At 37.1% G+C, this 25,927-nt stretch overlaps 3 protein-coding genes and 1 long non-coding RNA gene across 4 annotated transcripts; 3 read left to right on the top strand and 1 right to left on the bottom strand.

Annotated features, from left to right (window-relative positions):
* Positions 1 to 8,009, top strand: LOC144648801 (glycine receptor subunit alpha-2-like). The gene is made up of 9 exons (XM_078508259.1): positions 1 to 195; positions 1,136 to 1,375; positions 2,707 to 2,801; positions 3,121 to 3,188; positions 3,581 to 3,801; positions 4,705 to 4,787; positions 4,947 to 5,078; positions 5,606 to 5,943; positions 6,976 to 8,009. Exons 2-9 carry the CDS (start codon positions 1,305 to 1,307, stop codon positions 7,228 to 7,230), a joined length of 1,263 nt encoding a protein of 420 aa, XP_078364385.1. The 5' UTR covers positions 1 to 195; positions 1,136 to 1,304; the 3' UTR covers positions 7,231 to 8,009.
* A 3,014-nt stretch (positions 8,010 to 11,023) lies between these two features.
* On the top strand, positions 11,024 to 12,173 carry LOC144648790 (uncharacterized). Its single transcript, XR_013569771.1, has 2 exons — positions 11,024 to 11,182; positions 11,936 to 12,173. It is a non-coding gene; the product is annotated as an uncharacterized LOC144648790 (long non-coding RNA).
* A 1,822-nt stretch (positions 12,174 to 13,995) lies between these two features.
* On the top strand, positions 13,996 to 16,133 carry LOC144658039 (QRFP-like peptide receptor). Its single transcript, XM_078518367.1, has one exon. It carries the CDS (start codon positions 14,351 to 14,353, stop codon positions 15,596 to 15,598), a length of 1,248 nt encoding a protein of 415 aa, XP_078374493.1. The 5' UTR covers positions 13,996 to 14,350; the 3' UTR covers positions 15,599 to 16,133.
* A 3,949-nt stretch (positions 16,134 to 20,082) lies between these two features.
* On the bottom strand, positions 20,083 to 23,424 carry LOC144658029 (uncharacterized). The gene has a single exon (XM_078518360.1). The coding sequence runs from the start codon at positions 23,195 to 23,197 to the stop codon at positions 21,725 to 21,727; it is 1,473 nt and encodes a 490-aa protein (XP_078374486.1). The 5' UTR covers positions 23,198 to 23,424; the 3' UTR covers positions 20,083 to 21,724.
* Positions 23,425 to 25,927: the final 2,503 nt, after the last annotated feature.

Below are 25,927 nucleotides of genomic sequence, written 5' to 3'. Positions count from 1 at the left end.
TGCTGAACATTCTAACACCTCTGGCACACTGTTCTGTGTAGCATCAACGCTCTTCTGGGAGAGATTTTACTGCTTACAGAATGACTAAATCTTGCAGCCAGGTTTTAAGGAAAGGTTACGGCATATAATTATAGTTTCAATAGTATTGATTTTACAGACACCGGAGGGCGAAAACACGCTCGGAAGATGAAATAGGTAAAACCTTATAGCAGAGCATTTCACTTCTATATTATAATTTTTGTGTTACGATCAACCATCTTGTTAGTTCTTGTTTTATTTTGCTGTCATTTTTCGTAGTAAGTGTATTTGGAAAAAAATTGGAACTTCTGTTTCAATTTTAATTTCAATTCAATTTTCACCCGTTCAAATTCTTATTACAGTTCTCTAATTTAGTATTCTGAAGGAGAATAGCCGGTGAATTTCCACCATCAATATGAACCTCGGACTGTTATTTTAGTATAAGGTGCTTCTCAATCCAATCAAAACTTTGCATGACACGTTCTATGTCAAAGAGCTGTGTTAACGAGTTAGCCGGAGGAAATCCCTGTATAAATTCATCGTAATGTTGTATGCCATTTTGCCGCTGCAGCTATGTTTTTCCACTGCGAGATTATCGTCTTCCTTGTACAAATAAGCCGAACATTGGTTTTTCCTTTTTACAGCAGCTTGATTTTTTGTTTGATTTAAATGTGTTGTTGACATTTTTACCATTAACGCCGGCAAGCGACAAACTTAATATTCTACGGCTTTAAATTAGAACGTGCCCACACATTTGCGGCAAACGGCTTGCATTATTAAAACACTCAACCGAAAAATCTTTCTTTGGTACGAGTCTCAAAAACAAATGCATCTATCGTCATTGAAACTACAGAAAACAAGTTAAAACACGTTTGCAGAGACTTTTATGGCGAAGGTATTGACGGGTACTTGGAATCAAACTGTAAACAATTTAAAACAAATAATTTTAACTGCCTTTTTGGAATGATGAAAAAATCTAATTTGAGATTGTGATCAGGAAGTGTTAGGGCTCTGGTTTTTGTAGTAATTGTCAAAATAATGTATGTAAGTAAAGGAAAAAAAGAAATCTGTTGACATTCCTTATCAAACATTTTAACATGCTGTGTGTTTTATCCAGTGAGACCAAATTGTCAGCGTGCTGACTAAATACTGCAGTGCTTACTCTGTCAGAGCTGGCCGAGAACATCTTGATTATATTTACTGTACATCGACGACACAAGCCTTCGTGAGAGCTCTTCATAATCTCCCGGCATTTAAAACAGAACTGAAGGCGTCTCGTGGAAGTCATGGACTTTGGTCTTGCAATTATCACATCAGTGATTCTTTGCCAATGTTGTGGCTGGGCATTAAATGAAGGGTGAGTATATTATTAAGCACTTGTAAAATATTCAACCACGAGGAATTGTGATTTTGGGAAGATTGATGTCCTGAGTCAAGAACACAAAATTAACCTATTTATAATTATCTTCAAAATTCGAATTAGGATAGAATATGGTCACTTAAAGGAACTATGTTACGGATGAAGAATTGTGGAAATTTAGCCTAAATTTTTCAAGTTTGTCATTTGTAACCCGTGTCAACCATAACAATTCTTGTTCCTTTTGGCTTCATTATGACATCTTTAGTGTCTTTATCTTATTAGACTTTTGTTTCGAGGTTTTCCTGCATTCAAAGTTTACCGTGACAGAACCCCTTTAAGTCAGTTTACAAATGACGCGTTTTATAATCAATGGAGGATCAATTTCATTGATGGTGGAGTGATATCTGAATTTATAATGAGATTAGATGCCACCACTTTTCCACGAATTTTTATTGTTGTCGCATTTCAGTCCTCTCTCTATAAGGTATTAAATGCAAAAATAAAGGCATTGATTTTTGGTCAGTTTTACAACTATTGATATCAGCAGCTGTCTAGAAGAGTCTAAAAGCCTCAAAATGATATCTTTTTTACCGAGAATGTTCAGCTGAGTGTAAAAAGCCACTTAAGGCATACTTAAGGCATCACCAGCAAGGAAAGAAATTCTCATTTATGGCCAGACTTCCGTCATTGTCCATTCAATTTGCAATGCATAAAGGTGTTGAGGTGAAACAACTGAAGTTAGCATCGCGTGTGGCAACCATGTTTAAATTGGCATCATTCAGGTGACTTGATCAAAATGCCATTTTTCTTATCATCAAGCTTCCAACTGTACGTGTACAAAGCTAACATTATGAACTGATTCTACACAACAGCAACCTTAGTCCTAATAAAAAATATTTACATTTACACATTGCTTTTCAAATAAGTTGTTTTCGTCTCCGGTCGGTGTGTTTTCAATCAAAAGTTAATGGAGAATATTGAAAATATGACTGGTAATTGTTTGATCGATCAAGTTTTGAGTTACCTTGTTAAAATTTTATTTCTACGTATATCTTTTTGAGAAATACATAAAGTCTGTTATGTCGGCCGGATCAGGCCGGATTTGTGTAGAGGAAGGTGGGGCGGAATATAAAATAGAAATAATTAAGTAGAAGATGCTTAGTAGCATTTTCATTTCTAATGGCCATGTTCAATTTTGCATAAAGTCTGTCTTGTGTAGCGGGGAGGAAAGATTAGAAGCGGGGCGGAAATTTGAGATATAGGAACAATAACGTAGAAGATACTTAAAAAGCATTTTGATCTCTTGTTGACCTTCAATTTTTACTTAGAAACGCCATTGACGATTCAATTACAAATTTAACAAAGTTGTTAAATAACATGGAAGGCAACCGTCATTTAAAACTTATACGACCGATGTCAGGAGGTGAGCCAAAAGATTGATTGCTTATTTTTACGTCTATATTAAATGTTTTGTATGAGATCCATGAAACCTACAGTGATCACAACCTTTTTATTTCTGAATCTATTTTAATTAAAAACTCAGAAACGTTCTCTAGATGAAAAGTTTAAGAACACCGAGCTAGAAAGAGGGTGGTTCAGTTTTACCTTTCGTAGATTGCAGGCAGACAATCAATCGTTAGGTGTGTTTAAACTTTCCCGTTAGGAAACTCTTCAGAATGTTTAATTATTGTGTCTTATCCCGGTTACGCTGCATCAATATTTACATGAATGTGTTTTGCCAGGTAAAGCTGTGCAAGTCAAAGTTGGAATTCACATTGTATATATTGGAAACTTCAGAGAGTCCGATATGGTAGGATATTCGTTTAGCATCATTGTGGCGGGCATTGTGGCGTATTTTTCGGGCTAAAATTGGGCTCACATTATTGTAATAATAAAAGAGTTAATGTTCTTGGGCGTAAATATGTTTTTGGCCCTTTTCAGAGCTCGTGTAAGCCCTTTCCTGCGGCTCGGGATAAAATGAGCCTGAGTGGGCCGAAAACATATTTACGCCCAAGAACATCAACGCTATTGTTATATTACAACTCGCGTCATGTTTCGTGTTTATCTCCTGCACATCAGCTTTAGACACTTTAAACTTACTTTTACCCAGAGGTTTGGTAACTCTTCTGATGGACCTGTAAAATGGGTGTATTGCCTGAAGTGTTAGAGATGTTTCCGCTGCTTTAACTTATTTTTTGCTAGGAGTACACGATGGAGATGTATTTCCGTCAGTACTGGAAAGACCCGCGACTAGCATTCCACGACTTGAACCAATCATTGACCTTCAGCGGTGAAATGCCAGACATCCTATGGCAACCGGACACTTATTTTGAAAATAGCTTCAGCGGCAGACTACACCATTTAACAGTCTTAAATAAATACCTTCGACTTTATCCTGACGGACGTATTTTGGTCAGTACCAGGTTAGTGAATGATGAAGCGTAAATTACATCCTCGATCTTTTTCCAATTGAACTAAATTTTAACAAAGTAATGACAAATAAACAAGTTAGCCTTTGTTAGCGTGAGTGTGAAATTCAGTTGCAGAGTTGATAATACATAGATTTAGGCAGCCTAAAAGCGGAGCTCCCGATTTATTTATTTTTTATCTGGAATTAACAATGACGTTGCCATTATGGTAAATAAGCAAACTATTAAAAGTACTGTGGTCCATAGATGCAAGATAAATTGATATCACTCACGGTTTTAAAAACTGGATATCTTACGGCTCAACAAAATACTGATGCTCCCGGCACTGCAAATTATCTTGAGGCAGAACAAAATAAACTCACGGTAGCATCGGTTCAACGTAATATTTTGGTAGACTTGATTTTGACAGCCGCGTAAACTAGTAAACCTGTCGTATTAAAACTGCATGCTTCATTCGGCTTGTACAAGGAATATTACTTATGACAACGCAATTCTTTCGGATCTTTCAATACTTCTTTGTTTGTCACAATCTCACGGAATACAGACCACTTTATATTAGAGTAGATTATGCGAAGAATATTTGGGAAGAAAATTCTGTCTCCCTCGCCTTTCTCGCTTTTCATTTAACTCACACAGTGAACCCTGCGCAACAAATTTTGCCTTGAAACGCCCCTCCTCTTTCCCCAGAGTCCGTACAGACGGGAGACGGGAAGGAGTACGCTGACGTCTTTATCAAACATTTTTTGGCTCGATGGGTTTACCAAATTTACCTAGGTATGGGGCTCCTCTCTCGACATACATACAGTCCATGGAGCTCGACACGTTTTGGTATCTTGTAGTAAGTATATAGTGAAAACTGAGAACCGTGCAATTTAATTATTGATATTTTATCACTAGGTTGACTGTGTCCTGTTCATGTGACATGGACTTTAGGAAGTTTCCAATGGATGTACAGATCTGTGATCTTTATTTTGCCAGCTGTAAGTGTAAACAACATTTTTATTGTATAATCGTGAAAAGACATCGCTCTTGGAGAAACGAAACCTCCATGTCTACTTTGTCTGATTTAGAAGTCAAGAATTTTATTATTTTTACTACTATGGCGACTCAAGAAATAGTTTATTTTTGTGTGTGTTTAGATGGGTTTACAACGAGAGATCTGATTTACAGTTGGAATGACGAGCTTGTATCATACGCACGTGGTAAGGAAAACGCGCAGTTTTTACTGAAAACCTTTCGCTACCTGAATGGAACAAGATCATATGCGACAGGTGAGCAAATAATTCTATAATGAATATGTGCTGATAATTATGTTGCATTTACATGTACTCACTGTCTGTCCACAGACGTTTTTTCCTACGCTCTTTTTTAAAACAACCCCTCAGCCTCTTTCGCTTGCGCTCGTTCAAATCTGATGCGGTTTACATTTTACTTACGCGCTTTAATGAAAAAAGACTAGGAGTCACATTATTTTGCGTCTTCGAGTGACAATAAACTGAGTGGAACACGATTCCTATCTTATTCTAGCATTTTGTCCTAAATGCATTGCACTAACGTGTGCTGACATGATGAAGTAGATGACGATAAATAGAGTAAAATGACTCAGACAGTTATTGTTATTTTGCCTTTTATGTATTGCACTGACACCATCGAACTGACACGATATAACATGGTATTTTATATCTCAGTCAAGTGACAACACGCGGTTGCCAACGAATCTCGTTAACTCTTCTTACATTTCAGTTTAAATGTTTTCTAATTTCAGCTTTTAATTTCTAACCTACATCCTTTATCCTAGGTAACTTCTCGTATCTTGGCATCCGATTCGTGTTTGTTCGACGTTTAAGCTTTTACTTGACAAAAATCTACATCCCAGCTATGTTGGTTGTGTTTGTCTCGTGGCTTTCGTTCTTCGTCGACAAGAACTCGGCTCCCGCTCGGGTATCCCTCGGCATCACGACAGTTCTAACAATGACCACGCTGATAATGGGTTTTGGGCAGGACTCTTTGCCAGTGGTGTCATATATGAGAGCGCTTGATTTGTACCTTATAGTGTGTTATTTGCTGGTGTTTGCTTCATTTGCTGAATATGCTCTTGTCAACTATAGAAGCAAGCTTCCTAACAAGCGTATAAGTGTAGGTATTTTATTTGACTTATAGTTACATGGTCTTATATTTGTTAACACTTTTGCATGGTCTATGTTCTTATCAGTTCCACGCAAAAGTTGTCTTTAAATCACAGTTCAAAACACAAATGGGTCAACGAACATTAGCGAGTTGTTTCACTGTAAAAATGAAGAATATTGTCGATTAATATCGCGAGGCCTACCTTTCCTACCGAAACTCAACTTGAACTTCAAGCCTTCCTGTTACAATTGCTAACATTACTTAAAAAATAAAAAAACCAAAAAAAAAAATACCTAAGGGCCCCCGCACCTAATACCAAATTAAAGAATCTTTCACTGAAATTTCATGACCTGAAACTGAATTGAAATTCAGGGACAAATGCAGGCTGCTGACCGGCAGACTTACTACATTGTCAGTTTTAACGTTTGTAACGTATCGTGTTACCATTAACATTATTGAGGGCTGACCGTGGACAGGCTAACCGGAGTGTTATTCAAGCTAACTGCAGTGGAAGTTTGCAGGTCTGCGGTCTGCATTTGACAGAGTTGATGATACCATGAATGACCACTGAATTCATCGGGGTTGCGCTGGCGGCTAATTGTGCTCACAAGAAAAACATTTCAGTATCTCTAAAAATCCACCTTATCTCAGTAGTTCAAAAATATTACGTACCAACCCTAATGGTTAAGCTTTACCATTACAAAGCAGTCGGTACTCATTTGTCACCAACAGTCATGTAGAAAAACTGTTCAGACCTGTGATCGGTATGGAAACAATTGCGTTTTCCGTTCGACCAACACTTCCGTTTTTAATTTTCCGAAAACCTCCAGTGGTGAACAACATCTTTCTAAAATTTCCTTTTTTATTTTTCAAAAATGTTTTTCTAAAATTTCCGAAATAGAGTACACTACTTATGTTGGACGACGTCCAACATCTGCTGCAAAATCCAATCTTTTCAAGCGAACAATTCGTTTAGAAAATTTTCCCTTAAATTCCCATTTTATATATTTCATTCTATCTTTTACCATCTCATATTTGTAGAGAGCTTCATATCAAGAAGACACCTCATCATCTGAAAGGACACTTAGTGGAGAGTTTCCTAACTTGTCATCTTCTGGCCATGGCGATGTTGAAAAGAAGATCAACATTTCTCGGACACAGGAAGAATTTATTTTGGAAAATGATAGCAGCTCTTTAGATAAATGGTCACGTTGGATGTTTCTGCCAACGTTTCTCGTACTAAACGTGTTCTATTGGCTGTACTACTTGGTTATTGATACTGAAAATCCCGAATAGATCTGATATAATCGGAAAACCAAAGACTATGAGAGTTGTACAAACTATCATCCTTTCTCAATTATTTAATCCAAGAAGCACTGAAGTTTCGCCTGCTTCAATCGAAGCACCATTCATATTTCAAAAGTCTTAATAGTTCCACAGTTGGCTGTAAAATATGCATTATACTAGGTGGATTAAGCCAATTTGGCCGATTTTTTTAGCATATTTATACCCTGATTAGCTTTCATCTGTTTTTAATCTGCAAGCAATTTTTAAAATAACTTCGATACTACGCGCGCTCTGATTGGTCAATTTGATCAAAAACCTATATACTATTTTATCCGTAACTCTCGCTTCCCGACATGGTCGCACTATGCTCGATCACGCGTATTAAAGGACGTAGAGTTAACGTTAGTTTAATTAATTTCTTCTTTTTGTCTATCTGATATAATTCTCTTTAATGATCATTATGAAAGTTGGAGAAAAGGAACTAGAGGAAAAAAACTAAATGTATTGATTTTCACTTGAAACCGTGGATCAGGAACAAGTGAATGACTGTTGAAAGGAATCTCAGAAACAACATGCAAAAAATATTTGAGTTAGGGCCGCGAAAATCAACAAAACCGAGATATTTCTATTCCTTAGTATTGCATTTGCGCATCCTTACTACGCACGCATTGAAAAATCGTTATGGCTTGGGCTCACCAGAGAGGTAAACCGTCATTTTCTCGTAAACGAGTATGGTGACCTATAATTTTTTCTTGTTAATAATTGAGCAATAACTTTCTTTCTGTGAAATAAATATCGACCAATCTCAAATTAAATGTAGAATAAGAAACAATCGTCGTAAACGTGATTTAAGCAATCACTCGTGAATATAGGTGATCACGATGACATTATAAGGGATTGTTTAGTTTGCTCCTAAACGAAAATGGGGACCCCCATTTTTGTTTCCAAATTTAAGTTCCTATAAGAAAAACTCAGAGACTCAAAGGACAGTGCAGAATGCAATGGAGTCGATCAATTGAAAGAATGTTTTATTTTTCATGTTTATTTGCTTATTTTACTTTCAATTAGACGTTGAAACACCACTCGTGTTCCTTCCCGGGTGTTCCTTTTGCATATCTTTGCAACGATAACACGATACTTTTGTTGTTCTTGCAAGTGCTGTAACATGATACTTTTGTTTTTTAACGCGACATCGATGGCGGTTGTTTTGTTTTCAATAATTAAACCAATTATTTCACTTAAATTTGATTAATTTGCGGTTTTTACTGCTCGAAGGACATTTCTCGAAAAGTAAAGAACAAATCAAACCAAACTCTTTCGAAAGTTTTTTTAAAGCGCGGTACAGCTTGGATATTTGTTTCCTGGTTATTAGGAGTTTCGCGCCGAAAATCACGGTGCAATTTTTTGCATGCTTAATTACGAAACTGCTGTAAAGTCCCAAAATCTAATTTAATTAATTTGCGGTTTTAACTTGGCGCCACGGAGTCTGCAGGAATCCTACCGCAAACATGCGATGCACGCAATGTTCCTGAGAATATATAACGTAGTCTAATCTGCGCATGCGTTTGGCGCAAAGTACTTTGCTATCGAAAGAATAGTACCACAAGGAGAGCAAAGGGTTTTCTGAAACAAATATATACCTTTGAAATCTTCATATGAAAGTAACGTAGATATGCTCCGCGTTTTACCTGAGGCGTACGGTCAGGTGTTCGCCACCCCCACCCCCTCCACAGGAACAATTAATTAATTGATATTAATTAATTAATTGACTATTAAAGTTTACACCATAGCGCTTTAGGGGTTTAGGGGTTTAGCGGACGACAGCCCCAACAAACCATCACAATAGTGCATTCTGCACTAACAACAAATAAGCAGTGTTTGTCAAAACATTTTAGTTCAGGTTCTATTTTTAGGGGAACGACCTTAAGCACCTCCAAGTTAAGAGCAGCCTTCAAAAGAAAAAAACTGAAATTGATTAATCACGCCGCCAAGTGCCGGGCGTTTCCTGTAGTTCAAGGTAATGTTTTCTTCCTTAGGCAATAGTTAAGAGAGGGAAATGGTTATAAAGCCGGGCAAAGTTGCGTGTTATAGGTTTTTGCTCGCTAATTTGGGAGTTGACGGTGCATAAAACCTGACAAAATACAATAGGTGGTTATGTGTGTTCATGCAACTAACCAATAAAAACATTGCGATTATGTAACTCATGCATAGTGTATGAGCCCAAAACATTTAACTTCCAACCTGAATCTTGGTCTCTTTGATTGCTTCTTTGATGTTTGCCGGGCTTTCTAATCATTTCCCTCTATAAACTATGCTTAGGTGGATGAAAATATATCAAAACAAAGTCAATGAGAGGGTTTTCTAGCATGTTTCCACACTCTTTCTCCGATTGCCTTGTTGGGTTTCACCCTCAGTGAGAAATCTCTCTGCTTTACCCTATTTGCTACTCCGCGCGCTATACTTTATGATGAAGTTATTAAATTTTTCATTATGACAGTTGTCTGTGCAAAAAAGTATAAATCACCAACAGCTCGAGTTTATAAGCTTTGAACCTGCAGGCAAAATGTGAATTCGCAGAGGAAGATCAAAGAGGCGGCTGTCGTCTTCTTTTACAGTTTGTTCCAGCCGACTGGTGATATTTTACACCAGCTACAAATGACAGGAACTCATAAGAAAGGAAGAATGCCAAATGATGGCAAGGATAGAAGTATGTGGCAATGTGGAAATGCTCAGAAACTCTACGCTATAAGAGACTCGACTTTCGCCATTGAAAATTTTCCTAGTAATATCTTGCTGTAACATGAAATCGAAAGGTTTGTTTCCATCAAAGGGGTTCAAAAAGATAAAAAAACAAACAAAATGGTGCATTTTCGGTGCAGGGACACAACTTTATATTTGCATTTCTTTTGTTTCGAGACATTCGTATGTTATGCGCTCCTAGGAACTGCTATGTTATTATTATGAACTTTGTACCTGCCAATTGCTTATTGCGCTTACGTAAAAATACGACTTTTATTTTTATTTTGACTAACTACAATTTAAAGAGGCCACACAATGGTTCACCATTTATCTTATTAGACATCAAGTGTGTCAAACTGCTGTATATTTTACGATTCTTGCAGTATTTGGCGAGCCCCAAAGGCTAGTCAAAATATAAAAGACGAGAAAGTACACAGTGTCTAATAAGATAATTAATACCCAACGTTTTCTTTACCAAAAAATGCTGACTTACCACCGTTTTCCAATCATTTGCGTGGTCAAGACGAATACGAACCTGTTAAACCGGTCTTGTGGAGTACAAATATCGCGAGACTATTTGTATTCCACGAAGGGGAGTTGGATAATAAAAAACAATTACTCGCTTGTCCTTGGCAAGTATGTGGTGTTTGTTTATCAGAAGGCGGCGAAAAGGAACAAGGAAGAAATGACGTGTCGAAATTAATCATTTTTGTCAGCCCCTTGACGCCCGCAGTCGTCTACCTTAAATTAATTTGACTGGCGCGGAATTACGTTTTGCAGAGACGAAACCAAAACTGCATAAAAATCCTTATCCTGAGCAAAAGGAGCTTTTCAGTATCTTAACTTAGGCATACGTAAATAGTTGCTGCGAGTTCTTCGTCTTTCTTTAAAGTACTTGGCATCAGGAAACACACGCCCCCTCCCAGGCCTACGGACGCATAAGCGGTACGTTGGTTGTTTAGCGAAATGGCGGAAGGCAGTCCGGCAGTAATTACCAGAAGACATGGCGCAGTATAAAACCGCTGGCACATCTTTCCCGACACTGAATCCTTTTGGCGTCATTTGGTGCATTTCAGAAGAGTGCAGTTTGATATCTACAGAATGAAGCAATCCAAGCTGTCATTTGTTTTGATATTGAGCGTCCTCCTATCGTCAGGAATTTTAGATTGTGAAGGTGTCATTGGTTGGATTCCAAAAAATGGAAAACGGTTCGAAAAAGAAGGTGAGTTTTATAGCATATCTGTTTGTCTTCGTGGCGCAGAAATTTGTGATGACCAAACGTTAAGGCTCGAAAGCAATCGAGCCTTTAACAAGATGCTGAATGCAAACATTCTTTAATTCCAAAGTTAATTCTTTTGATACAATCTTGTTGTACCGATTGGCTAAGGGAGAAACCAAGGCAAAATTAAAGAAAAAGGATTCAAGTATAGGTTTTTTTGATGAGATCGCCGCAGAGCTTGGAAAAATTATTTTAAAGGTATTTGGACTGGGCGGCGCACGGAGTCACGACTAAGATTTTACTGGTACGATTGCCATGTTCGATAACTAACAAAGCATTTTGTACCGTGTTTACTGAGTTACTTTACGACGTACACGATTTATAAAGGAAACACCACAGCTTGTAAACGTCGTTCTCTTTGTGTTATCATGTATAACATATATTTCTAGATATTTTGGGGGATTTTCAAAATATATATCTCAGGAATAAACATTTCTTGTTATCTCAAACATTTTAGGAATAAGCAAAACTGGTTAAAGAAGTGGCCCCATCGCCTTTTTAACAAATATTATACAAAATTGACCTCATTCTAGCAATAGATACATGCTAGAGAGTTGGTAGAAATAACCAGTATATAAATATTCTTATCTAAATGGAAGATCAAACGTTTAAGCTTTCTTTTTAGTTTTCTATTATTTAGTTTATCGAGTATTGCTCTTGTTTCTTAGACAATTCTATCATCTTTGTCTGTTGCAGGCGTTCTTTTGCAAGAATGGAAAGTCACACAAAATGTTAGGAAGGCAAGCAGATTACTGCAAGCGAAATCTGGTAGCCAACGTGAGAATATTGAAACAATGAACTGATCACGATTTCCTATGATACATCAGAAATCGCGCATCTTTCAAATTTTTGATGAACTTAATCATGCTTAATCGTTAAAAATATAAAATTCAACACTGTGAAAGACAAACTCCAATAATACAGTTATCCAATGGTGTTTCAAGCCACTGCTTCTTTAGCCTTAATTTGGAAGCAATTCAACCACTCACTTGCTCTCTCACCCTCTCTGTACTTTTTCTGCGCGCCTATAAAAATATAAGGCCGTGACAAAATCGACCCATACTGATATGTATTTATTCTTTGTACAATGAAGGAACTTCAAAATTTATCACTGTTTTTGTAAGGGGTGGGGAAGGGCTGAGCTCATTTGCACGCTATCTCCACCCACCCAACCCCAACCTCCAGATATTAGAACCATGTTTCTTGGTTCAAGTTGTTATGTAAAAATCCAAACGCACGAAAGAAAAATTGTTTCAAAGACTTATTCCAGGTAAGCAAACTAACTGTTTCGGACGGAAACATTTACAGACATTTGTGATAGTTTGACGCAAATCTTCAACATTCATTCGGTTGCCTTCTTGACAAGAAAAGGTGTATCGTCAAAATTCTAATAAGACTTTCAAGACGCACAGTTTGTATAGAACGTGGGAGAGGGGAAGCAGCTTACTCTTTTTTTAGGCCTGGGGCATAAAACCACATAAATGGTTACTAATATAAACATTTCTTGCGCCGACGACAGACTAGAGCCCAGACCCTTCATTCTTTAGTGTGGAACTCCCAAAGTAAAAAAAGTTATTTCGTCTTTTAATTAATTTTATTTAAATAGGACTGAGTAATTGATTTTCATATCATAATCAATTAACAAATGCTTCAAAGAACCCATTAAAAATGTTCAAACTGTTATCCTAAAACCAAACTTGCACTTTAAACTGAATGTTTTTCCTCGCCTACTTTATTTTGTCACACGGCCTGTGGACTGGGCGCTAACATTAATTTTGTAACCGAAATACGTGTTTGTCAAGACACTCTTTTAGATACTGGATTTTAATTAAACAAGCGTCGTTTGGTTTAACAGTCGATTTGAAATAAACACTGAGAAAAATTAAAGCAAAACAATTTTAAATCTCATTAACAAATTAAAATTCCTCGTTTATAATGTCGTCATGTGCCATATTTATATTGCTCAGACACATTTTCAGCTGCCCTTGTGTTGGGCGTATTTAAGTGATAGATCATCTTGACTTCAGTTATCGGGATTATATTAGCGAGCAGTTTGGATTTCATTAATGGCTCTTCGCCACTTGTCATCCTTAAATTTAAAATAACAAAGCGTTTTCCACTATATTTGTTTTTAATACGTCAAAGAGTCGTTCAATGAACTCAAAGTAAACATGCTGAACAAATGCTCGAGCGGAAATAATGAAATTGCCAAAACTTTCTAAGAATTGCAAAATAAAAAAATTAATATCATGCTTTTAACATTTTGTCAAAGGCTGTGACCATTTTACGAAGAAACTTTTGCACGCGTTTGCTTTTCCAATAGTGCATATTAAAATAAAGGCGTTTAATATTATTACTTTCTCTAAATAGAACGAACTGGTCTTATTTGGTCACCCGGTTAACCTTTTAACGACAACAATAAATTATCAGTGTATTATTTCTCCGATCGATATTGCTTGTGGTGTATTGTCTTGATATCGAACCAAATTTCCTAAATGTAGGCCATTTTCATCTACTGCAGGTCAACTAGGTACAAACGGCTGAAAAAGTTTATCTGAATAATTTTTAGCAAAGGACAATTTTATTTGGTTTCTTATCGATAACGTGTTTTAGTTCAGTTTGTCGATGAAAAACAGTCTTCAAGCGAATGTGAAATGTTTGACACGAGAAGTTTTTTCCTTCAAAAGAAAGTAAATAAAGGTGCTAAAAGACGTCAATAGGTGCTCAGCACGCATGCGTTCTCGGTTATGTTAAACTTAAACCTCCAAGGATGTTTATCCAAGCTTTCTGCAAAGTGTTCTTTTCTTATTTCTACGAGACAAATGAGCAAACTACGCGAGATATATTTCGTAATACTGTGATTGTTTCACCGGTCGATAAAAATCGTCTTTCAGTCGGGAAATGTGTGTCTATCAGCCCAGCCTTAAATTAATATCCATCGTCCACAGATTGCCTCAGAGATATCCGCATCAAATGATGCAAGAACAACATTGATGGTAACGCCGCGTACGTGAATTGGCGTTTGTCGCTTTTACTTAGTCTCGGTAGCAAAGAAGCCGTCGAAAACAAGCGACACCGGTTGAAATAACAAACAAGGAACTGTATCATAAAATGGAAATGAATTTAACGGATAATAATTCCATGCCCTGGAGAGAAAGCGGCGACGAAAACTTGAACTCCGCGAATATTGACTTTAGTGCACCTGCAAGAGGATGCCTTATGATTTTAAACATCATTCTCGCCATCTTTGGAAATTTCTTCATCATTCTAACTTACTGCCGAAATTTTAAGATGCGAACTACGACGAATACACTCGTGGTAAGCTTGTGCATCTCAGACATGCTTTCTGCCCTAGCAGACATTCCATTTTGGATCTCAGTTCTCGCCAAAAAGTCGCTTTACTCAAACTTTGTTGTCTGTCGAATTATGTTGTCGTTTGAAGACTTGTTTTTGGTTGCGGCGCTCTTAAACATGTGTGGAATTGCATTGGATCGCTTTATAACGCTCGTTAAAGGACTGAGACGAAAAATGACACGAAAAAGAGCACGCATTATTGTGTTGTGGTCGTGGATACAAGCCTTGGTTTCCGCGATACCTTGGTGTCTTGCTAGCCGCACTTGCAAGGAACGGTGTTATTCGTTCTTTCCTCATATTTACGAGCCTGAAATAGATCCACGAATAATCAACATCATTTTTCAGCTTGGTCATTTGGTGCTGCCCATTTTCATTATCTATTATGTCTTTATTCGTATTCTAAACTCAGTTAGAAGCAGCCGCAGAGTGAACTTGGAGAACAGCTATATTTCCCGCAACAGCAGTGCCGAGAAGTTCGCCGTGGATGCGTATAAACGCTCATCAAAAACAGCTATAATCCTATTTACGATGTTTTCGTTTTGTACTCTTCCCTATTTGGGAATTGTGTTTTACTCGATATTAACGGGAAAACATTTAATGAATTTTAAAGCCGGTTTCGCCGTCTATTTTATTTTGTCACTTAAGCGATCGCTTTTTCCCGCGATTTACATATTCAGAAACAGAATGATCGTTAGTTATTTGCAAGAAACATTCCGGTGTGCAATTTGTGGAGGAGGCTCAAAATTGAATTCACAAAATTCATTTGCTTACACAACCAACAACAATAGCTCTTGTTTCATCGCGCTTTGTAGAAGTTCGTGCCGTTCCAGAATACATCCCGCTGTGTACGACGGAGATCACCATCACTTCCCAAAACACCTTGATGTGTACTTTGTTGGCAACATCAAAGAGACAAAATCCATCATAGAAGATCAGTTTGTTAACATTGTGGCAGTAGAAAGAAAAGAAACTGAATATGAAGTGCAAAGTGACGGCAACCATTAGCCTTCTCGACAACATGCTGAATTTTATCTCGGCTAAGATTAATTCTATGTGCATTATCATATATGTTCCTTTACGAGCGATTCTTTGATCCCAAATTGAGGATTCAAATTAATAAAATTTTACCGTTAAACATGTAACATGCTCTCGAAAAGACAGATACAGGCAAGATAGATCAGCCTTTACCGAATGTGAACTTTGGAGGCCGGGTACCATCTCCTTTAGCGAGTAAGGAAATTAGTAAACGTCTCGAAATACTGTTGGATTTTATCTAGGCTAATATTAATGCAGTATTTAATTATATAGCCATAACGTGAGATTCGCAGGGTGGTCTTTGTGAATTCTGACAGTTATTAAGCTCAAATTTTTGTCGTGCACAATTTGTTTTCGTAATATATTTTTGCGCGATCTTGTCGAACATAAAAGAAACTAATTCCTGTCTAACTAACTTTCTCTCTGAATCCGTGACGTTTAAAAAAAAATCGAAAATCAATGTTTAAATGATATCGTCTTCCAAGAATAAAGGTTGTTAAATTAATTCTCTTTCGTGCCTATTTATTTTACTTAACAGGGGAATGCATACATAAGAGGAGGTATATAAAACATGATATCACGGGAAATAGGGTTTGTGTTATACACAGTAAAAATTGAAGGAGGTTGCTTAAGACAACACTAAAATATCTTATTTTCAAGGCTACTGAGAATCGTTTCAGCAGTAAGCGATGATTTTAATTGTGGCATCAATAGGAGAAATTTGTTTGTTTCATTTCAAAACAGCTTGCATTCAACGACTTGTTCGCAACTGAACAAAGATCGTCGTGGGAGAAGAAACGCTTGCGGATCGAAAAAGAGATTTATTGTGCGACAACCTTTCATAGAAGGCTTTTTGTTTGACTGATCAACACTTCTGAACTATTCGAAATAAAAAATGTTGTCGCATGAATAGTATTGGGGATTATTTAAAATACAAATCTCATCTCGTTGGTAACAAGAAGTCCGCGGCCCACCATAGTCACTGAATCATGGGTGGAATATTCATTGCGTGAAGATCAATGTTTTTGTCATGGATGGTTAGAATTGAGAAGTAATGATGTAACTGATGCTTAGGTTTTTAAGTCTTTTCATTTCGATTTGTCATCCTTCGCCGTAGTCAAGATTTGCGCTCTGATATTGCTTAAGTTGAAACACAATAATTTGGTACAAAATTGTATCTTTTGTTCATTCTATTTTTTTTAGTTATTTTTATTGCGTGAGTGGAGTAAAGGCGAAATTTAAGCGACCATCAGTAGTCCTCATTTCGATCTGTTTAATTTATGCACAATAGAAAATCTGCATTTATAATAAGTTTCCAAGTCGCAGGTGCATCCGCGTTTGAGATGCGCAACATTTCCTGTTTGTTTTGCTGTGGAACAGTTCTTTTTCTCTCCTTGGTTCGTATTCATCCCATCCGTTTATCAACTATATACATCCTCAAACTTCGTTTCCAGCAGGCCGCTCAGTGGAGTTACGAAGTATCGAATAACCGAAAGATTTTGATGGCAGCGAAATGTTAATGATACAATCAACACAGTCGTTCTACCTGCATGTCTGTCAAAGATTTTGACAGTCGAATAAACGTTTTCTCTGATACATATTTTTCATCCGACAACTAATTCAACCATTGAACTCTTCGGACCAATTTTTTGCACAAGCGTATTTCGGCTGTGTTACCCCATTAGATTCGGTTTTGGCCTAACGTTCCACGTTTTAACTAATCCAGAAACACATTGATCAAACTATACAATGCCTAGAGAAAGAACTGCTTATTTGTATGTTGAATAAAAGGTGCCGTAGCAATAAGCTAAGTTTTAATTCAAGATATTTTTGCGGTGGGGAGACATAATATTTTGCTATCGATCAAAGTCTGACTCATCACTCTTCGCCCATTCATTCCTGCCGAGACTAGCTAACATCGAGTTAATTTTTATTCAGAATATGTAGAGTGTTTCTATTGATAACAATGTTGCTGTAGACGGCGGAAACCCCAGCTACACTCGAGTACTGAGTAGAATGTTTGCGATTAATACAGGAAAATCGCGCGCATCATAAAAGATCTCAAAGATTTAATGGACAAGACTGGTCTATTAATCACAATGACAGCATCATGGCGACTTTGGTTTGATCAATACTGAATTTTAAACATGCACATTTCGGCATCCATATATTTCATTCATTATAGCTTTGTGCCTTGATCGATAACTTTAGATGAGGACTTTATTTCATGCGAATAAAACGATTTAGTTTTCACTATGCTATTGCCTAGTACTTAGTACATGCAGATCTGACCTGGGTAATCGCGACAAAGAGATATAAGGTAAGGCCCTTGGTTGTTCCCTAGGATTCTGCTATTTTTGCACTGACCATCTTTGTTATTATCAGTTGTTACAAAATAACAGTAATATCGCATGCCCTGTAGGTTAATAAATTCTGTTCATTTTGTGCCACGCGGACGTCATGATTATTTTAAATGTTTGCCGAAAGGTTCGGCCTTGAACTGCAGCAACTTGGTTGCTGTACTGAACTGATTTTAATCGGCTTAAAAGCTTACGGTGAAGACACTTACGTAGAAGTGTCATTATTATTATTATTAAAATTCATTTAACAGCACTTGTTAGTCTGAGTAGTAGAGTTAGATAAACAGACAGACGAATAAATTAGTGAATAAGTTATAATCAGCACACGAAACAAAATATGAAAAGGATGCATTGAATGCCTAAGATAAAATCACGTGATCGCACAATGTAAGGTTCCGAAATTCTGCTCGCAGACTTCTTGCATAGCGTGAACTCTGTAACCGGTCTGCACGAACATTTTGTCAAATTCCTACGAAAATAATGCACCACAAAAGATGTTATGTTCCATCTCACACTGAAGTATGTTCATTTCAACCAACAAATCACCGTGCAAAATATTATAAGGAGTATGGCTTGCAAAATGAAACGTTTAACATAGCTAACAATTAGGTCAACCCCTCCCCCTTCCAGCCTCCGTGCAAAGTCACCGAAATTAGTTCTTTTCCTATGTGGCTGTCCGCAACCCCCTCTCCCATCACCCCCGGGGTGCGTGATGCCTCTACACGTGCGGTTATCGAAGACATTTCATCAGGTACAAATATGACTTATATTTCGGCATAGCCAATTGATTTTAACTATCCCGCCTCCGAATCACTTTTGTCTAATTGAGAAGAACTAATGCTATCATCCCATGACTTAATTCCTCCGAAGCTGTCAGAAATCTCACCACACATGAGTACTTGAGTAACTGTTACACTGGCAAAAATTCTCTGCCAAGCTTTCTTGTCTTCTTTGCAGCAAGAAATTCACGGTCTTCCAGAAAGCCTTGTGTACTTATTATTACTACTATTGCTATTATTTTCTAAAATTCTGCATTTTCGGTAATTTTGCATCATGTTTAATTTGTTTTGGACAGATTAGCTTAGCATACTTTCTCTGGTCAGTTGTTCAAGCTTCGCATTATCACAGACACATATATTTTGCCTTGAAAATACATATTTTGTCCCGAAAAAGGTTATTTTCTCCCTTCTATAAGTGAGAAATTTTACTTCCAGCCCACCACCTCTTGAAGTGATTTTCTATCATGCCCCCTATATCTGGTTTTAGTGGTTTTGGTTGTGCACCCCTTCCCTCCTTCCCTCCTTCCCTCCTTCCCTCCTTCCCTCACTCCCTCCTCTTCCTACTAATTATTCCACAGTTCCTGACAGTTTTTCCCTCTACCTGTGCATGTGTAGATAACCTGGATAGTATAAATGTATGTATATAATAAATTAAACATACACAGAGCTTCAAAATGTGTGGTTTCTAGGCATGTGCGAAGCATTGCCCTTTTGTGCCATTTCAAGACGTGGAGTCTTACGTCATACGATGAATATTTTTTTTATTGACAATTTGACAAATAGAAATTATCATTCAATTGTGAAGTTTTTTTTAATAAATTGGGGAGTTATTTACATTTTCATTATATTTTACAATTACACAACGAACCTGAGTTTCCTATGAGCAAATAATGAACAAGGCACATCCTCGTTAACTTTTCGCTCATACTAAACATAGCATACCCGGCTTACATTTTGTAAAATCCCGCCCCTCCCCTCTCGTGAAGGAAACAAGCTAAATATTTAAGCAAGGTGTGACGCTAAATTGTGGTACCCTATAACTGTGATCATTACTCTTGAAATTTGTAGGACTTCGATGTTGTCTTTAACATAATGGCTTTAATACCCTAAGCAACTTCTCGTGTATGCTTAAGATCACTGTTTAGGTGTGATTAGGGACGCATCGAGAAAATTGGAGTTTTGCCACATGTTGAGTAAGCCACAGAAAATCGAAAATTAAAACTAAAACTACTAAAAATGCGATATAGAATTTCTCTTATTCTTAAAACCTCTTCCTTATTTTTTAATTGTTTCAACTTGGTGAATTACGCTCCGGGTGTGTAACAAACAGACTTCCTGTTCACAAAAAGTGTATAAACGACCATCTAATTTAATAAAAACGTTTATAGAGAGCTTTTATTTGAATGTCGGGTTTCACGTTTGGGTATTTTATGAGGGGCCTGGCGGGGTAAAATGGGAACTGGGATCTGGGCAAGTTTGTACTGGGAAAATGGGATTTGGATCATTGGGAATGGGAATCACTAACAAAAAAAACAACAGAACTGGGACTGGGATTTGGAAAATCGGGAAAACAATAGGCTGAGAACTGGCATTTTATATCCCCCCTCCAGCTCTTCAGAACCCTTTTTATGGGTCCAAATTCGAAAGAAAAGGGCCTCTACCCTTGCCTTTACGGTTCAAAATAGCCCCTTCTTTATTAAGCTCCCAGCCAACCTCACCCTCAAGAGGGGCTTCAAAAGAAATAAGCCCCCAAGAAAGGGCATGGGCTTAATATAACTTTAACGGTAATTTTCTCGCGTTATTGACCACAAGGCCGTTCATGTTTTTAAAGCAAACTGTTCCAGTGGAAATAAAAACATGACTTAAAGAAATAATTTTCATTCTTTCTTTAAGTTATAACTGGACCGCTTAAGGTACCAAAATTGATCGCCTGATTAGTCAGATTTGTCATGAAATTAGTTTTAAAACATGATAAAAAGCTACTTTGATCTAACAACTCGTTTCGAAAGTTTAAATTTCATATTTTTTGAAGTTTCTATTTTCACCTGCTATTGTACTTGAAGATTTAAAACGCATCACATACCAGTTTTAACTGATAAAAGTCCTAAGACAGCTATAACCTTCAAAGTTGTATCAACCAAAACCTTTTAACGGGGTTCATCTAGGTTTTATAGATCAGGGAACGATTTTTATCTTTGTTATTTTAGCGGGATCATGCGGCAGTTTCGTGCTTAAACAATGACACAAAATATGTCATTCAAGTTTCTTGACAATAAAATACGAATCGTTTTGAAAGAAAATAATGAATTAAAAAATATATTGACAACAAGTCAACCTTCAAATACCTAGTTACAAAATTAAAGGGAATAAGATTCCGGTACGAAAGAGTTAATTTCCGATTTGAGGCAATAGATGAAGTGAAAATCAAAACAATTAGTTCATTTCAGAATCATTGTATACTTCCTTTTATTCAGATTAATTTTTCGTTTCCTTGCAAAAGTTTTTAATTAGTTCAATCAAGAGAAAACATCATGGTTTTATGCTTTTAAGTTTTCGTTTTTGTAGACAAAACAAATTCTTCAAGAAAGCATGTTTTCTTTGACAAATAAATATGTTGATTAAAATAGTTCGTTGTGAATATTCCGATTATATTCCTACATATTGGAGCCTTTCACCGTTTAAATAAAATATACCATAGTCAAATTTCTTCAACGTATGCCATTTCTTAAAGTTTTAGCTTTTACTCGTTATTTTTGACCATTTATGTAATAATTAACTGAACAGAAAACAGAAGTAAGTTTTTATCGATAAAACTGTTACAGGATATTCATTTTGAGGTTTGCTTTTTTTTACGTGCTTGAGTGATTTTTACAGTTATTGTGACTAGTTGCGGCTGGTGATGCCAGGTCTTGTTTCATGTGCACCATTCTGAGACAAGTTTACTGTACCTGTACAAATTATTTTCTGTCGAGAGCATTTTTGTTCGCGATACGTAGTTTCCTCTTCATTGAACACCATGAGCCTTCCGCGCAGTTATCCTCTCTCTCAATTAAGGCATCTTCGGTTTTAGCTCCGCTTCGTTTGCACCACAAACCTGGAGGGCAGTCATCTGACATCCCGACGTTGGCCACCTCTCTTTTTAAAGCACACCAAAGACCGGTGGGGCAGTCTAGTCGTTTGACGTTTGTCTGTTGTGTGAAGATATCTCTCAGAACACTGCGTTTGCACCACAGGCCAGGAGGACATTGAAGTAAGGTCTCGGAATTCTGGTAGCCTCTCTTTCTTTTAATAGAACACCATAATCCAGTTGGACATTGGTCTGCAATGTTATTTAGTTCCGTGTCGACGTCTTCGCTTACAATGGTATTCTTCTTACACCATAATCCCGGTGGACAATGGTGTAATGTTTCTGAATTCTCGAATCCCACCTCTCTCTTGGAACTGCACCACAAACCAGTTGGGCATTCTTCAAATTTAGCGATGTCTGTATCTTGAGGCATGTTATGGTCGTCTTCGCTTTTGGTGTTATCTCGTTTGCACCACAGACCTGGTGGACATTGGCTTAGGGTTTCGAAATTCTCGTAGCCTTCTTCTCTTTTAACGGCACACCATAAACCTGTCGGGCACTGATACTCTTCTCTGTTCTTCTTCACTCGTTTTGTAAGAGAACCTTTGCACGTGTGGATTCCATTTCGTTTACACCACAGACCAGGAGGGCAACCTTTCAAGGTGTCGGAACTTTCTAAACCCAGTTCTCGTTTCGGGGAGCACCATAACCCAATCGGACAGTGTTTCTTGCCTTCATCTAATTTATTTTTATGCAGCAGCTTCGTGGATGAGTCATCGCTGTTTAGTTCGCTGTTTCCACAGTTAAATCCTGGCTGGCAGACTATTTTCACTGTTCTTGGATAATTTCCGTTCTTCAAACATTTAAAACCAATAGGACACTGATAAGCGATTTTTCTGGTATTCAGCTCGGCTCTTTTTCTCTCACATCTGGGATTCTCAGCAGGACACGGCGAATACCGAGCCAAGTCCTCAAGAATTCGTTTAAAACCACTAAACGGTGTCGCTGGGGCAACATTCATTTTGAATCTTTCTTTCTTCACTTTCCGTCCACGGTTTAAAATTTTTGCTTGGATTTTGTTTTCGCAGTTCACGCTTCCAGAACATGGTTTTAGATCATCTATACTTACATTCGGCTCACCATTACACACATTAGCATCCTTGCACTTCCAAGGCGGCAGTTGAACCGGTGTTGATAATTCTTCAGAGTGGCGCGTATTGCGAGAGAGTTCCTCCGAAACTCCAGTCAATCGGGTCAAGGAATCTCTTTGGATATTAATTTCCGCATTTTCTATCACTCGTGCTTCGTTAATTTGACAAGTGAATAGAAATAACAGAGAAATTCTAGTGATGAACATTGCCATCGTGTCCTCCAAGGTTTTGGCCCCTTTGGAACTTTGTCCTTTTATCGATGGATGTCAAACGAAAGCCTTTCAATGGATGAACCGACGCGTTCTCTTGATAAAGTTTCGGAGACGGTACTAACAGTTAGAGGTCTAAAATGTTTTCTTTTATACTTAAAGCATTCCGGAAAACACCAAACTGTTTACTTATTTTGTCCGCACCTGTTCCCTGATTATGTCACGTTTCCTATTGCCCACGGGTTTTGCCAGTTTTGATGGAATCAAACCGTAATCGGCTTTCCTTTGAAAAAAAAAAACAACAAATATAGCTAATCTTGAATTCAGCTCTTAGTCTTTGCAATTTTTAGAAAAACCGCAGATGATTGAGGTAAAGATTGTCACCGCTTAATAAGATAACAAAGAACAATAACAGCTTCAGTTTATTTTTCTATACAGCGAATTTTTTGTACTCCTCATTAAAACCACGTGCGTTCAAAAAGCGTATTGGGTGGTAACTCCTTGAAAGACTTTAAAGTTCTTCTTGTGTCCAAAGTGTTCGGTCTTTAAATTTTGTTTGCTTTCCGAATTTTGGGGGTTTAATGTGTTATTCTTTTCAATCAACTACAAATTTACGTTAGATTTAAAAACGTAAAAACTGATTACATTGCGCAGCAATGTTTGTTTATTTTAACCGAGGAACATCGCGTAGTTTTCAAGGAATTTGAATCTGTAGTGACGACTTTGATAGCACATTCCCATTTTATTTGATTAACTAGTTTAGTCAGTTTTGCATGCTGGCAAAATCACACAATTTAACTCGAAAATTCTCACCTTATCTCTGTGTTTAACCGCACTTATTTTAGCACAACCATTAATAAAGTTGCTCTAATTATTTCTAGCTAATAGATTATATTCTTGACGTACATACAAGAAAGAACTAATAACGTTCGGTTATTTGAACTTTACTTAATTAAATTTTAAAGCTTAGTTCTCTTGAGTTGATGTGATGAGAAAAGGAAACACGAATTAGATAAGTCTCTTTGATAGATGTGGGTATAGAGGATGCTAATATATCTCTTTCATCTGGACTTACTGAGAGACAAGATAGGAAGGAAGGAAGCAAAGATGGAACTCCTTTCGGAAGATCACTCTTGAAACAGTTTGTTTTTATACGTTGAATTCAATTTTCTTTGTGGAAGTTTTAACGTTTAAGCAGGTGCAGCAAATTTTTGTATTCAGCTCGATACAAAGGCATAGTCTTCCCTTCCTATGGAGCGTAATTAAGTGTTTTAATTAGTCCGAAAAATAGAAACGCCAAATCATCTTTCTCATGCGACATCGTTTTACTTTGGGTTTGTTTTTATGATAGTCAGATGAAAAACGATGACAATCATTTTGGGCCTAGATTTGAAACTTTTTAGTTTTTTTAGTTGGAAACAAATCATTTCTTTTGCAGCGATTTGACGAAACAGCTGTTTTTTGTGCGTTAGGAGGGAAGCTAATAAGGACTCACTTTGTTTTTGTCGCCTCCAGCGAATTTTCTTAAGGATCGGCGTAGGAGGAGAGATTATGGGGTTGTTAAACTTTGAATAAAATTTACAAAGGCGCCAGAAAGATTAAATAACTAATAATTAGGCTTTTACCGAAAAACTCATTGTTATGCATTTTTCCTTGTTAACGAAAGTGTTGATTCTGTTTGTGCGCTTTTTGTAAGTTGCTGTTGGGTGCAACTAGTATAATTTCTCCTTTTCTTTTTTTATTATTTTTTCCTTGTTTGTTCCATTCTGGATATCGAAGCCTATTTGAGTGGCCCTTGGGAGTTTAATATGACGCCATCAACGCATAACCAATCAGAGAACTAATGTGCCGATTCACAGTATTCACAATACAAGACTCCTCATCCGAGAAATTAAGAAGAAACACGTTAAAATGTGCATTTATATTAAAATTTTGCTTTATTATTATTTCTTTTTACAATGCTGGAAGCAGTTGGAGGCGGCAGCTTAAACACACTCGATTCTAAGCATTTTTTGGTTTTGCATAACTATGTCCGAATTTTCAAGGAAAAACCCTGAGGTGATCAGGACAAAAGTTAGAAAATTCTCGTTTCATGCAAAGTTGCCCGTTGTTTTGATATAACCTCTACAACTTTACAGAGCAACTCTGTCTTCCACTATTCTCGTGTAACAGAGCTCTAAATTTCTCTCGAAACTTAGTAAAAATTCAACATAGAGTTAAGAGTTACCCGATTTGCGTCTCGTTGAAATTAACTTCTTTGTTTCATACTCCGGGTGAACCGAAGATGCCCCTTTATTTAAAAAATAAGTCGTAAATCAGTGCGATAATTTACTTATTGTAAATTCCACTTAGTGTGCTTGTGAAACAACTGTTTCACAAATTTTTGACAAGATTTGTTGATGACTTTCACGAAAAATATCACTGACTTGCAGACAGGAAGTCGAACAATTATCGTAGACCTTAAAGTTTCAGTTAAGATAATTCGACTTATTGTGAGCGTAAACCAGATGTTCGATAAAAAGAGATTTGGCGGTTGACCACTCTGAAGAAAGATCCAAGTTTTCACGATAAAATAGAATCCATCTTAGTAGACGAAAAGTTCAATTTCCGTTTGAACTGACATGAACTGAGAAGTTTTTACTTGTATTTAGTTCAAGCTTGGAAGTTGAGATGATGGGATGTCGTCGCTTTCAAGTTATAATAATCCTGATAATGGTGACTTTTAATTAATTA

This window comes from Oculina patagonica, chromosome 1, assembly GCF_052425735.1.
Source record: "Oculina patagonica isolate OP01 chromosome 1, crgOcupat, whole genome shotgun sequence".
Taxonomy (NCBI): Eukaryota; Metazoa; Cnidaria; class Anthozoa; order Scleractinia; family Oculinidae; genus Oculina; species Oculina patagonica.
Note: the sequence above shows the minus strand (reverse complement) of the source record. Positions and strands in the feature narration are given on the sequence as shown.

Excerpts from the sequence above, each read along its gene's own strand:
- LOC144648801 (XM_078508259.1), top strand. The coding sequence starts at position 1,305 with ATGGACTTTGGTCTTGCAATTATCACATCAGTGATTCTTTGCCAATGT. Across the intron at positions 4,788-4,946 it reads TGATCTTTATTTTGCCAGCT|ATGGGTTTACAACGAGAGAT; the intron begins GTAAGTGTAAAC and ends GTGTGTGTTTAG. Across the intron at positions 5,079-5,605 it reads AACAAGATCATATGCGACAG|GTAACTTCTCGTATCTTGGC; the intron begins GTGAGCAAATAA and ends CCTTTATCCTAG.
- LOC144658039 (XM_078518367.1), top strand. The coding sequence starts at position 14,351 with ATGGAAATGAATTTAACGGATAATAATTCCATGCCCTGGAGAGAAAGC.
- LOC144658029 (XM_078518360.1), bottom strand. The coding sequence starts at position 23,197 with ATGGCAATGTTCATCACTAGAATTTCTCTGTTATTTCTATTCACTTGT.